Here is a 15,692-nt window from a genome sequence, read left to right on the forward strand (position 1 = left end):
GTGACCACAGTCTGCACTGACTTCTCTTCGTACGCTGCTGTTGAACAGTGGAGAGGGTGAATTACAGCTTAGCGTGCAGACTGGTCCATTATGGTAATGGGTCAGAGTGAGCGGGACTGGACTCTGTGGGATGACTTCATAAAGCTGCAGTTTACAAGCCACTGTTTACTTGTAATGCAGAAATGTAAACTGACAGGCGCAGATATTTTTACCCACACAGCCTACAAGTGTGTTCACAATTTGTGTGTTTTGATTAAAAATGAACAATGAGGTTTCCTTGTGTTTCCTGGGAGGGAAATGAGTAAACTTATTTTTATAAACTCTATTCGATAGCGCTTCATATAGAAGTGTTGAAAATGGTTTCCTTGCATAAGAAATCATGGTGAAAAAATATTGTGTGATAAAAGCCTTGTCTATTAATGGAGGAGTAAAAGGTTGGCAGTAGCTTAACACTTTTATTTAGATCATAAATTGTGTCAAACAAGACAGAAAAATGCATGAAATTAAAGGAACAGTTCACCCAAAAAATAAAGTCCACAAAACATTTCTGGAGCTTAACAGCCAGAAATCAACCGGCGTATTCCAAGTCTCTGGAAGCTCCAAGATCCCAAATTGATTTGAAAAGACATCATTTAAACCCTCGATGCACAGTCAAGCTCTTCCGTACTTCCGTTGCTGAAACGCTGTTTTGCTGTGAAGCTCCAGAAATGTTTTGAGGACAGCGAAACTTCACCTGACTTTCCATCAGCATGAGGCTGAGCAGATAATGACTGAATTTTCATTTTTGGGTGAACTGTTCCTTTAACTACTATGTTAAAGCCATCAATCAGTTCTTTATCTATCGTCCCTCCATCTCAGCTGAAGTGGCTGCCTGCAGAGTAAGCACTCTTACAGCAGGTCTTATATAATCTAAACAGACCTGATAACTCTGGATTATCACGTAGCTCACTTCAGAAACACTAACATACGACTCCTGCCTCTAAACATGTATATTTTATGGTGTAGTTTGTGCATTCCCAGGGGAGTGGGCTCATTCTGTATATGGTTACAGGATGCCTGCTCGCTGCTTGTATACAGAGCGTAATACAGGACACATCAGGGAAATATGTGTGGTTCTAAACACAGCGCTAATTGGACCACATCTAGACCATCTTTGCCCCGCAGTTACTCATTACTCAGCAATGTCCTGGCCCCGTTCCCCCACTACAGCAGACCTATAAAAAAGAGAAGCTGGATGACGTAGGTGTGATTGGTTTATGGTTTTCTGAGTGTGTGTGTGTGTGCATATCTTTGCTTGTGAGCGCATGCTTTATTTATGTGTGTGCATGTGTTCAGGTGTGCAGTCTACCTCACCACAATCCCCTAACATCTCTTTCTCGCTCTCCCTCCATCCATCCTCGTTCGGGCTCTTTGTGTTTGAGCAAAATAAAAACGTATTCCTGGCAGAGATGCCTCGACATGAGGGCACATCTGAGGAATGCTCCCAGCATGCTCTACAGCACGTCCAAGTGCGGGGGTCCGGTTGGGGGTATTCACTTCTGTCATCATCTCTGTTGCCGGGTATCAGCCAACCACACATCATCAGTTACAATAAACGGGCTGCCAGTTGGCACCTTCCCACAGTGGGCTGTTTCATTTGTTCCAAATTCACTCTGGAAGATCCCCGGTGAGTAACCAGTGGGTTACTATATTTAAATCAGGTCTATGAGGCCACTAGTTTCACAATTACACACATTTTACTACAACATTTTAGTGCAGTTGGGATTCCAGTGTTTTATTTCTGTCATTATTGAATACATGAATCCACAGAGTGACTACCGAGTAGAGTTAAAATAATTGCTATGCTATTATTTGCATCTATTCAGCTCAGTTCATATCTGTGAGTCTGCTAACACGACTCTGCTACACTACATGACATTTATTAGAAGTTGTCTGTCAGGCAAATTTCTGAGTCAGCACCGAATTCAAGCTTGTGCTCGTCATGACAGCTCATCTAGCTTGAGCAGAGTCTCGACCTCACTGTCGAACATGTTTGATTTCAAGCCAAAATGGACAAGAAGCTCTTGAAGTGCTCAGAAAATGGAATCTCTGTCAACTCTGGAAGATGGTTTGCGTGCGATGACAACCATATGGACCCTGTGGTGACGCTGATTTGTTTCTGCTTCTGTTTCCAACGTCAAGAGGGAAAATTCAATCACAACTTTTATAACATTAGCTACAAATTTAAGATTGCACTTCCGTAACTGATGGATTCACGATGGACAAAATCAATGCAGCAGCAACAAGGCATCGTCTTTTCTGGTCCACACTACTCGTCTTTTTCAAAACCTTTCCTGAAAATGTTCAGAGATTTAGGTGCGTTGTGCGAGTAGCGACTAATGTAACCTGGAGCCGTTATTATGGATCCCACTGCTTTTCTAGCCAAGCCCCTCCCTACTCTGCCTCTGATTGCTTGCCTTTGCTGGTCAGGGATTCTCTTCAAACTTGTAGATTTCTGCCCAAGCCAAAGTTGACTCACGTGACATCACTTGAGTCAACGTATCAGACTTCTCACAGCTCTTTTCTGGAGCCACAAAAGACTTTATCGCACTTTTTCCATCTACGCAGTAGTACTCGCTAACACATGTCGGCAATTTCTGTATAAAAATAGTGGAATTCCACTTCAAGCAGATAACAAGTCCCTGAAGTGCCCCAAAAAAGCATGTGAGATAAGGTCCCACAACACCTATTAAATGGTCCTGAGATTAAGTCAGCTGTGTTTGATTTTATCAAAGCCAAAAAGATGTTTAGTTATTTAGATTTTGAGCACCTTTACAAATACAATAAATATTCACATTTGTTTATTTAACTTTCGTTTATCTAAGTCTGATAATAGTAGCAGCTGCTGCTGAGAAACAGCTGCATGAAAATATCAGATTTTCATTCGAGTCTTTCTGGAGAATTATCGCCGGGTAATAAACTTGTATATTTTGTAGCTCGTCCCATCTCAGTGGAATGTCTGGATTCTCCGTCTTTCCAACATTTTTCTCCGACTAAGTTAATATATGGTCGATATTGCAATCAGTCTGCACCTGAGTGAGGCAGTAAATCATGTCACCGTCTGGCCGCGACTAAAGGAATTCACCAAACAAGGGGCTGAAGACAGCTCACACACACACACACACACACACATGCACACACACACACCTCAGGCTGGAGTACTGCACGCCTGCACATCCACACGCAAACACAAACAGCATCATCCACTTCCTGTCATTCAGGGGCAGGTGACACATACTGTATGCAGAAGTAGAATGATGTACTCATCTATGTAATATGCACCGATATAAACAGCAGTTACTTCCTGCTTCATATTTTTCCAATGACCAGTTTGAACATCTATCTGTGTTTATATGATACCCGAAATCCTGAAAGCCAGAGATATTTTCTTATTTTGTCTGCCTCCAGTCTCCTCTGTAGTAAAAGTGCATCAACAAATGTTTAACACCTCGGCTCGTCAGCGTTTATGGGAGCAATCAGCACCTTTAATGCAGCACAAAGGCCTCTAGGGAGGCTCCTGTTGGCAAGCTGCAGGAAAAAGGAGATTAAATGCAGTGCGATGGCTTGAAGCTTCTATTTCCTTCAGCCTGTTTTCATGCTTTTAAACAGATTACTGTTGAGGAGGAACAAAAATATTTTATATTCTGTGATTGATCAGCTACACTTACATATATTTGCCTTTATTGTGTCTGACTGTAAATGTGGTGCTTAAAAACAGATCATTATAGATCTGCCTATTAATGTTCCTCTGCAGTATTGTGAACAATGCAGTCACACTCTTAACAGTTGTAAAAAGTATCCAGAAGTCTTAAAGATATTGTGTTAAAGTGAAAAGTAAAAGTCACTCATATGAAAAATAGTAAAAGTCTTTCAAGTAACTCCTGTCAAATGTACTGAAGTATTAAAATACATTTTGTGTCAGTAAATGTAATTAAACTTACAATAGACACATTTTTTGCTATAACTTATGATTCAGAAGTAAATACTGATGTCACAGTGTAATGGCTGCAGAGAAATGACACCATCCCTGTAAAGATTTAGTCCTCTATAAACCTTGTTTTTACTGTGCTGTTGGCTCTGCAACTGGGCTCAATTCTTCACGCAAAAACAAAGGTTAAATTATGGCAAAACAGAAATCAAGTCCGCCGCAACAAAAACAAGAAGAGGCATTGTTTTCCCCGGTTGCTATCCCCAGGTTACGGTGGAACAACTGGAATAAGCCAAGAACAGGAAATCGGCTGTGGGCGCTGGTCCCACTGATCTCCTCCCTCTTGTCCAGTGGACTACCAGGGCCATGAAAATATCTGTCAGCATAACTGACACATTGTTATTGCCTAACTGTATGTTCAGTAGCTGTCTGGTGTAGTTGATGTAGTGGACCGCGAGCCGTAGTTGCCCCAGTAAACACACCACCACACCACAGCTGGCTGTCGCAGCTGTGGTGTCTCTGGGCTCGTTTGGTAGAGCTGACAGGCCGGGTGGCGGAGCAGTGGCAGCTCAGCCCACGCTAAAGTCCACCTGTCTGCTCTACAGAGACGCTCAGTGAAGAGTAGCGCCAGAGGATGAATGACCCCAAAGGAGCAGCAGGAGACCGGGAGAGACGCTGAAGAGGCCGGTGTGTTTACCCGCAAAACTACAGCTTATAAACCGAAAACAGACATCAAAAGAACTACTGTGTGTTGGTTAACAGTTTGAGTCAAGCATAGAGAATGAACCCAAATCTAATCACTTCATCCTTGAGTCCAAGTGGACATTTCTTACAAATTTAAAGAAATTCCCTCAAGGCGTTCACAAGAATGGGATGGACGGATGGAAAACATAATGCTTCCGGTCATGGCTATCTCTGGCACGGAGGCATGAAAAAAGGATATACTCAAGTAAAATACAAGCATATCAAAACTGTACTTAATTAAAGGAGTTAAGTAAATGTACTAAATGAAATTGCATCACTATACTTAAAAATTAAATTGCAACTTGAAGTTGCTTGACATCAGAGGAGACTGTCAGAGCTGTCAGCTGAGACGCTGCAGCATGAACAGACTGAAAGTTCAGTTAAACAGGTGTATGTTTACGTCATATTGAAGCCAACAGATAGTGTGAGGGTACATTTGTGGTGAATTTTTGCACTAAGTGTCCAAAGGTGTTCTTCTCAGAAAGCAATGAGCTCAGGTCGAGAGCAGCCTTTTTAAAATGCCAAGAGAGCTGAGCCCGTAACGGCTGCACATCTTAAACAGATGTGTTCATGTAGAAAGCATCTAGTGCAAAAGCATCTGCAGAGGATAATAACATGTTCCTGCTTGATTACTGCAGCCGTTATGAAAGAAAAACAAGACATTTCGAGAAGTATTTTCTCTGCGAGCGCAGAAAAGTGCAGGGGATATTTGCTTTGGTTTGACAAGCACCCAAAACCATTTAAACACACAACATATGAGAAAGAGAGCGAGTGAATAATCTCCAAGTCTGACACGGCTTCTAATGCCAATACCAAATAAGGCAACAGAGCAAGCATATTTTTTATTGCCCTTGCAAAATCACTTCATACTCAGACTACGTCCTGCTTTGTTCAGTGTTATTTTAACCACGGAAAGACGTCATCATGATATAGCAGATTCAAGGACGCAGTCTTATATTTTCCTTTCTTATCTGGATGACTTCTTGTGCCTCAGCAACCAACGGACCCAAAGCTTCAGAATCGCTTTTTTTACAGATTTATCAGGACAGATACACAGCTGCCAAACAATGGTCAGGTCATGTAAAGTCTGGTTTATTTATACAGCCCCAAATCGCAAGTTTGTCTCAGGGGGGCTGCAGATAATGGCTCATTATCTGCAATAGTAACGGCCTTGTTAGTGGAGCTGATAGAGGCTGTTACTTTCCAACCCTGTTTGCAATAATTCTGCAGCACGAAGGGCCCAGTGATTCCTGCTGAGTGCATACAGCATGGAAGCAATTACTTAAAATGAAAAAAAGTGCTACTTACCAGCTCATAGTTGGTTGCTGGAACACAAGATGAAGACACCTAGAAGCAAAAATAGAACTGGTTAGTCATGTTGTGGCCTATATGCAGTGATGTTATCACCAACAAGCACATAATTAAATAACGATTGACTGGTAAAATTCCTGCATTGATTGCATTTAATTTAGGCTTTATGGCTTCATATCTTTAAAGCGAAGCCACGTGCACATGCAAACCAGAACATTCATTAGACTTAAAGCTGCACTAATCAATAATGTAAAAGATTACTGTTATGCAAAAGGGCTCACTTCCACAAACCCACAGAGAATCATCACACAACTCTGCAGTTCCTTTCAGCTCTATGAAGCGTTTTAGCATCTTTCAGCTCATTGTTTCAGCTCATCACACTCATCTAAGAGGTTCCTTCACCCTGTTGTTGACTGATTTTCCATTGTGATCTAAAAACCCACTAAGATAAGGTACACTAGGTACCTTAGGTCCTCTAACGTATGAAAAAGCGATGGCCGTTTTTACACACAAATTTTGGCGCACAAACAAACAATAACAATGACAACTTTTAATGATAATAATTGCGATAATATGCTTTCTTCTGTAACTGCATGTTGATGTGTCGAAGCACAAGGAGCAAAAAAAATGGTGGCTGAAATGACGCAAGTACTCACGACTTATTTTTAATTTTCAGTGCTGCAAGTCCCACCCCCAAAGTTCCTGTACTTTAGGAAAGTACCACCCCTTGAGCAGGCCTTTTTTCAGGACTGAGAACTTTTTGGGTGATAGAATAAAGTCCACAGAACTTAATTTAGACCCCAGTCCCGAATAAAGGCCTTCTGAACTCCTCCAAAGGTTCCTAGTTCACTGGGGAAAGTTTCTGTGCTACAAACGTGGCTCCAGTGTACAAAACCGACCCAGAACCAAACAGCATTTGGCAGCTGAAGAGCATGATGCTAATTGCTATGAATCAGCTAAAAATAGGTAACTGGTATATGCTACAACAGATTGTTATGCTGCCCCCAAGTGGCCAAAAATCAATTAAGGCAGCTTTAAATACGATGATGTTCTTACTGTATGTAGTATTTCCATCAGAAGTTGCAGTTCAGAATTGCACCGGTAAACCATTTCCACAACAATGACCACATCAAGTTTAAAGACAACGTGTCAGCACAACAATAACCTGCTTAAAGAAATTAATTGTTCATATCTCAAACTAGAACTCTGATGCTGTAAGATCTTGTTGTTGAATCAAGAGATGTTGGTCAGTGGTGGGACCGCTCCAACAGAACTCATGATCTGTCAAGTGGCCGGCCTAATCCGATTACCATTCGACAGTTTCCACCATCATCCGGCGAGCTCGGAGCAGGAGCATGAGGACTGAGGCCAGTAAACAGGAAGAACATAATGATAATGGCCTCAAACAGAAGATTCAAATGAAGAGCCTCCAGAAAAAGATGCCAGCTTGATGAGGCTGAGGACAAACAGGATGTCACCACTGATGTTTCCTTCCTGTGCACATCTGTATTCTGTCACTTTGTTGCCGTTTCACCATCATTTTTCTGATGCTGCACACGAGAAAAAATCTCCACAAACTTTTCACTGGTTAGCCATGAAGACAGCTGACAAACACAGCACAGGACCGCTTCACGGTTCCAGTAGGCTTTGACTTGTTTGTATCCTTCATCCTTTTTTTATTACCATCACACCACTGTGTCTGTTTTAGCTTTGAGAGATTAGGCCTCGGGGTTATCACGACTGTTGACCTCTGACAGCACCTTTCATCTTTGCCACTGCTCCACCGCTCTCCTTATCCAGGACTAATTGTGTCATTGCTTGAACACAAGCCCTCTGCTCTGTTGGGGTCTGCTTTGTGTTACTGTTGAAGGAGGCACATTCCCCCGTCTGCCCGCAAAAATAAAATCCAATGCTGGCCCCCGTGAACACGTCTTGAGGTTTTCGCCTTTTTGCCTTTCATTAAACTTGTAATCAGGCTGAGCTGCACACATACGTAACACATCACAGCCATGTTCTGCTATTAGTAGGGCAATACTCAAATCCCAGAAGCTGCAAAGCACATTGTGTGACAAACAGAATTATAATCAAATACTGTAGTGCCGCAGAGATGTCCTGGCCTGCAAATCTTGGTCTCCAGATGCAGAAAGACATGTTTGTTTGGTTCAGACTTCGCCAAATGTCACATCATCATGATTTAAGTATTCTTGTCTTCAGTGAAAAAGAAAATTATCATATTGCAAGTGTAATATGATTTGTTTTTACCATATAATGCTGCCCTAGATAGTAGATATCGTTTCAAACATTACCATTAGATGCAATGACAAGACGTATCTTAGCCACCTAAAAACATATATATCCATTTAAGTGCATGCTATATTTTGAACATTTTTGGCTCTTTACATTGCCCTCAGACAGTTTTCCTTTGGCACTACATTCCCTCAACCACATAACATTCATATTCCCACGCACAAACACAGCCGTGCCTGCCCCTCACTGTATCACGCCGCAGATCAGCTGTTTTGGTCAATGTAAAGCATTTAAAATGTTCAAAACAAAGTGTACACTTAAACAGACATATGTTTTAGGTGTGGCTAAAAGAGGTGCTGTCTGTAGCGTTTTTTAGCTCCCTGATGTCGGTATCGGCATTGGCCCCAAATGTCGAGCACCAGTCGGGCTCTAATATATATGGTATAATAAGGTTATATCGCCCTACATATTAGCACGGCTAATTCATCGATCAGGCTCTAATTCAAGCCCCAACCGAGAAATCTGAAGCTACAAAGCCCCTCACAGCCGCTATGGTACGGTTAAGGCATTATTTGATTGGATAAACAATCTCCTGTACTTTTGAGTTGCAGGACGTTGGACAATCTACCAAACTAAACGACCACTGGATGACTGCCACTGCGCTGTTAGGATGGGTGATTAGATTCATAAAGTGGAGGATGTGTGAGTCACCTTGGGTCATTAGAGTTTTCTTCATCTCTTTTATAGCCGCTCCCCAATGTGGAATACAGGAATGTTGTCTCTAAACAGGAAATGACCTTTATCAGATCTCATGTTTTCGTTCCTTTTAGCGGCTGATACACTGATATGTGCCTAAATTCCATACGAGGAATCAACACAATCTTTTTTCCATATTTCTTGGGATCAACATGTTCCTCTGTGACTGCTGTCTGTCACAGTTGCCCAACACCTTGTCGTCTGTACGACTTGAGTGATGGTATCCCAGAGGAATGTGTCTCTGTTTTTTGAGAATTCGTCTGGCATGGTGACGGCTGTCTGGAGTTGACAGGATACTGTATCTCGGTCTGGCTCGAATCACCTCCATTACAAGTTATTCCAACCCTCCCACAGCCCCCCCTTCCTCCTCCACCATCCTTATCGCTCCACGCACAGCGACATGCCGTTCCTTTCTCAGAGGCCCTGCTCCTTCAGGTGCCTCCACCTCTGCTCCGGCTCCTCAGGCCTGGTCAGTGTTTCCACCTGACGCTGCCTCTGCCCTGCAAGCTGTTGACAGACAGTCCACCTGCAGGCAGGAAAACACTGACCATGCACGCCAGAGGCCAAGTTACAGTCAAGTTTTTGGAGGATCCTGAAATCAAACCACGTAAAAAGTCAGTCTGAAGCCGTCTAGATGAATACAACATACTCTACTTTGACTGAGACCTTTCCTTCAAAGATTCAGCCATCAGATAATGTGTCTGTGAGGCATTAATGTGAAATTTAATCTTGTAATGTGACATTCTGGAGACACTGTGCCAGCAAAACAAGAGGGCAAAACATCAGACAAAGAGCCACTTCATGAACAAGTCTCCTCTCCAAACATCAAACAGGCTACGGCAACTGACATTTAGTTGAATGTCACGTCTAATAAAATTCATACTCATGATTTGTGCTAAACAGAGTTAACTGTTTGAGACGACATGAATGCCAAGTTAGCCAGTGTCGCCAGTGTAATAAAGCCTCTGACGTAAAGGTCAGATGGACGGGGCACTGTAGGTAGTCTGCCCACGCCAGGATAGCTCACATTCTCCCTCATGCTGTGTAGTTGCCTCTTAACCCTTCTTCTGGAGTGGAACTTGTAGTCTGGTAGAGCAGTCACAGCCAAGATCTCCCAGAAACCACTGGGAATATTTATCTGAAGGTGCAGGCAAACATTTAGCAGTGGGGCTAGCCGCAGGTCAAGGAGTGGGAAACCACTGGGTGAAATATGCTCCTGACAAAAAAGGACAGCGCGGAGAGAAGAGGCAATGCTTACATGCTTCCAGCCAAACAGATAGTTGTCAAGACATGATGTTTATCAATGCTAGAAGCGCAGTCCAGACTGAAACGTCTCAACATGTATCTGATAGATTGCCATGAAAGTTAGTACGGATATGCACGGCGACTTTTCCTCAAGCTTTACCATGAGGTTTACATTCGTTGTTGTGAGTTAAATGTCTCAACAACTATTGGATGGATTGTTGCTTCAGCTAATTATTTTAAAATACATTTTTGTTATCAACTAATCTGCCGATTATATTCATGACTAATTGATTAATGTTACTTTGATTATCCCATTACTTTTCATCTCGCTCCATCATGAGGTCAAAATTTCTATTTCATGACATTTTGGTTTATGGCTAGAAAAAAAACACAAAACTAGCTGTACTTAGTGTTTGAATTAGGAAATATTAGCATGCTACCACACTAAACTAAGATAGAGAATGACCGTTAAGCCTCACGCCACACACGTGTCTGATAGACCAGCGGACCCACTCAGTCTGAAGGTTCAGTACCAGAAGGGGACGATAGTTGCAGGTGCACAAACAAAGTATACATAATTTGCCAGATATTCCACTACAAAGACTATCACAGAGGTGGGTTGTTTTGGTGCCTTTATTTTGAACATGTAACTGGATGTTGTGTGATTATTATTGTGAACTTGATCGCAGAATGAGAGCGTGGTGTTTTCACGGTTGGGCGAGGCCAACATGACAGTGACATGGTGGACCAGTGGGTCTATTACATGGTGTGTTATGATGCAGGGTTGGTTTCTAAGTTTAGACTCACAGAGCTCCGAGTGTGTTTATAGATTCTTGATCTTGCCATTTATATCCTCCATGAATATATCAATTAAAAGGATATGTTACTTTTTTTTAAGCAATACTCACGTGAGATATGTGAAAGTGCAGTCAAGCTTTCATGAGACAACACCGGGACAAACCAATGAAAAATGAATATTTTTACATCTGGATCAAACATGGAAACAACTGATTACATGAATTAAAGTCATTTTAATGGAAAGTAATTCAATGGATTACTGCATCCAGCGTCAGGCTTCTGAATCCCGTCTGAATCGAGATGAAAACCTACACGCAGCCTTTGTCCGTGCTGTGCTGTGCGTGGGGAGGAGGCCTGGCCCGAGTGTGTGTTGATGCTATCGGGAGTATTCAAATGAGTGTAATATAATAAAGACTAATTGTGTTGTTGCATTCCGTACATGCTTGTGTTAACGGCAGTAAACAAGGGCCCATTTCCTGCAGACAAAAGTCCATGTCAGACGACTCGGGCTCGTCGGACGGCGTTCACATGCAGTCAGCTTCCTGACACACTCCAGAACCGTCGAATTATGCAAGTCTCTCGGGTCTGAATATGATAATGACCTTCGCTAATGACGGGACCGGTATAGAGCCTTAAATAAATGATGAATTGATTCATTATTTGAGTAAACAAGCTGCAGTGAAATCCCTGCTATGTTTACGTGTATAACTCTCAAAGTTAATGCAGGAAAATCAAACGGCGGAGTGATAAATCGCTGCAGAGAGAAGCACATTCCAGCTGAAACGATTGCCACGCAGGTTAGCTGGTTTCCACCGTGGAAAAGAGCGTGGGGAACGTACGCTGCAGCTAAAAAAGAAAACCTTTCCCTCCGAGCTGGCATATAAACACACGGCTGCCCTGAGTGCTTTTATGTTTATCCAGCTCCTTGCATCTGGCACATCCCAGCAGAACTATTCAGTGTGCAAATTCAATTTGTGAGCCGTAACCAGTAACAGAAGGCCTCTCTGCCGCCGTGATGGTGGAGTGTGCCAGAGAGCCGCTCCGTATGGACTTATTGGGATGTTATCAAAGCACAGAGGAATGATGGGAGAGCTCTGGTCCAAGCGCCCATGCCTTATCTCGATGTGTTATCACTGATTTATGACTATTTTGTTCTATCGACGGGAAGATCATTTGCGGGAATCTCTCATTTTGTGAACATTGTCTCTTTCTGCCTCCGTACATTTCATTTTGTTCAGATATTTTCTCCTGTCTGTCTCCGTCTCACTTAAAGTTACGGCCTCTGTTTTTCCTCCAGGGAAAGTTGTGGAAAATGTCAGATTTATTGAGCAGATTGGACTGTAGGACATGCACAAGACAGAGCAGCAGCCTCCAAACACTGTTACTTGTCTCACCGCTGCTGATTGATGTTTCAGAGCAGAAGGAAGGCTTGAGGAATGAGGGCATGTGCGTCTGTTTCTTGTTTTGTGTCTTTGTGCATATACAAAAAGTCCTGTGAGTCTTATTATTTCATAGAGCAGCATCGATTAGCACATTAATCAATTAGTCAATCAACAAAAAATTAATCTGCAGCTATTTTGATGAAAAAAAACCCAACATCAACTGGTTTCTGCTTCTTTAAAAGGGACAGTTCACCCCAAAATCAAGAATACATATTTTCCCTTTCCATCTAAATTGTTTTGGTGTGAGTTGCAGAGTTTTGGAGATGTCTGCCTTCGCTCAAATATAATGGAACCAGACTGCACTCCCAAAAAATTAAATTTAAAAAAAATCGAACAGCAATTTCTCTCTCCAGCAATCATAACCGCATCACTCAATCAATCCACAGAAGATCTGTTGTGAGCAGTTTCACGTAGGAACGTTTTTTCAGCCAACCGTATCACCACGCAGAAGGAAACATGCATCTACTCATGGACTGAAGGGTCGTGATTGTGACAGCTTAGTTAGTAAAGTTAGCCAGCCATTTTCATTTAAAAAATATCAACCGCAATGACTGTGTCCAGAAATCATGGCCATGTTACTCAAGATCTAGGAACTTTTTTCTCTACGGATCATCGCGGAGAAGGAAGCGTGCAACCTGGGGGCACATTTTCTGTTGCGCGGTCAAGCACTGGTGATTATCTTGAGTAACCAGGGTCATGATAATCTGAATAGAGACATTGCTGTTGAGTTTTTAGAAAATGTATTATTGTGGCGCTTTGAGCACCACAAGCTGAGTGCCGCGTAGTTCCATTATATTTTGAGGAAGCCAGAGATCTATATTGCTGATATCTCAACAAAACGATGTAGATGGTTAATTTGCTCTACAGGTAAGAAGATAAAATATGTGTTGTAAATTTTGGGGTGAACTGTCCCTTTAATGTGAGGATACTGTTAATGAAAGCGTCAAGGAGCAAGCCTGCATATACTTTATAAAGATTAAGATCAACGTCACTGCAGCAGCAAATAACCAAGCAGAGATAAAACTGTACAAGATTAAACTAATATGAAGATAATAAACATAATAAAGAACATTATGTAATTCAGCCTGTGTGTGAGCCTCAGAGGGATCCGACAGCCTCTGTATGTCCCTGCCATGTTTCTTCTCCACGGCCGGGACTCAGGCGGCCCCTCTGCCGACCCGGAGCGCCTGTTCATTCTCACCCGGTCTTTGTTGGACAGGACTGACTGGCGTGGAGAGGGGAGAAGCTACGGCTTGTTTCTTTTGTTCCAGAGTTACAGCGGGGGTCACGTTCCCTTCCCAGGCGCTTTCAGCTCAGAGCCCGTATTTACCAGCACGCTAATTTACACATTCGGCATGGCTCTCACTGTCTGGCACCGCGCCAAGCGGTGGAGGACGAGGAGGAGGGTGGAGAGGGTGGAGACGGCAGCCGTGAAGGAGCAGGGTTCAGGGGGGATGAACGCCCTCTGACATCCACAGTTAAAGTCACTGATGGAATGTAACTAAGTACATTTTGAGGTACTTGTACTTGAGTATTTCTATTTTCTGTTACTTTTTTACTTCCATTCTGCTACATTTTAAAGGCAAATATTGTACTTTTTACTACTAACTTTAGTTACTAGTTACTTTGCAGATTACATAGTAATAGTAGTAAACAGTATATACATACATGTAAATACTTGTTTTTTTTTACTTGTACTTTTGATACTTAAGTACATTTACCATCAGATACTTTCAGGCTTTTACTCGAATATAAAATTACTACTGAGATGTAGTGGAGTAAAAGTGGAAAGTAGCATAAAGTAAGTAAGTAAAGCACCTTGAATGTGTAACTGTACAGAGTAAATGTACTTAGTTACTTTCCAGGTTAAAAGAAGTGTTTTGTAATCATCCAAGTTACACTAAGAACTTGTTTGTTTCCACTGATGGAATGTAACTAAGTACAATTACTCAAGTTCTGTACAATTTCGAGGTGTTTTTTCCTTTTTCTGCTTCTTTATACATCCAATCTACTACATTACTACACTACTAGTTACTAGTTACAGATTACATGCTACATCAGAGCCTGATATATGTATTTGTACTTTTGATATATATTGCAAGAAAATGACTTTTGATACTTAAGTACATTTAATATCAGACTTTTACTCAAGTACTATTCATATTACCTTTACCAAACTAATATTTTAACATGATATCTTTACTTTTACTCAAGTATGACTTACTTTTTCCATCACTAATGAAAGTCCTACTTAAAGAGCTGGTTCTTGCTGTGCTGTTTCTGATGAGAAGCAAACTGATTTAATGTGTTTTCACTGCCAATCCCATTTAAAGCCACTCTGTACTAAAGCAACTCAACATTTTTGGGCAAAGTGCTTGTTTGCAGTCTTACCCCGAGACAGATGAGAAGATCAATATCTAATTCATCTCAGCACGTGCAGGACAAAGAAATGTCTCGGAGGTGTTTAGCTTAGCTTAGCTAAAAGAAAAGACACAGGGGGGAAACTTCAGCCCCTGTCAAAAGTGAATAATGGTCTTACAGCATCTGCACATTTTGTTTCTTAGTGACAATGTTAGGATGAAAACATTTTTCCACATGATGTCATTGGACATCTGCTCACCCACAGGAGATGTTAGGAACGGGTGTGCGCGGACAGACAGAACAAGTCAGACAGGACGGACTTAAACGGAAAAAGATTGTAGGAGTTACTAGCTAAAGGAAGTGGTGTACATCAGGGAAAATACTAAAGATGCTCTTCACATATGTTTTAAGTTAAAATTAGTGGTATAATAAATTGCATCTGATAGTTCTTTCACAATAAAATGTCAATTACCTCATTAGAGATTCTTTAAAAAGCATCTGCTTCTCTCTCACATATCCAAATATTGTTTATTTCAAAAGTTTAACAGCTGGACATGACTGGATGTCTCCTACTGAGAAGTCTGTTGGGGTTTTAAATCATGTGATTATACTAGTTTTTAATGTCAAATGTTAAACTGAGATTTAAGGTCAGCACAGAGAAACTTCCCCTATTCAGCAGAGGAAGGTGGAAACGTGCGCAGTTACGGTCAAATGTCCAACAATAAGCAGGACATATTATTTGAGTGGAGAGGGACTATAAAGTTTATTCTACCCGTAAACCACAGGACTGACTGCCAGGTCAGAAACTCGTCCCAAAGAAT

General features: G+C 41.8%; 1 protein-coding gene across 1 annotated transcript in view; it reads right to left on the minus strand.

Moving 5' to 3' along the window:
• The window catches only part of tns1b (tensin 1b), a 158,429-nt gene that overhangs the window by 68,496 nt on the left and 74,241 nt on the right, over positions 1-15,692 (minus strand). The window contains 1 exon segment of the mRNA XM_073473289.1: positions 6,020-6,058. Within this exon segment, the coding sequence (XP_073329390.1) occupies positions 6,020-6,058 (39 nt within the window).

This window comes from Pagrus major, chromosome 9 (genome assembly GCF_040436345.1).
Source record: "Pagrus major chromosome 9, Pma_NU_1.0".
Lineage (NCBI taxonomy): Eukaryota > Metazoa > Chordata > Actinopteri > Spariformes > Sparidae > Pagrus > Pagrus major.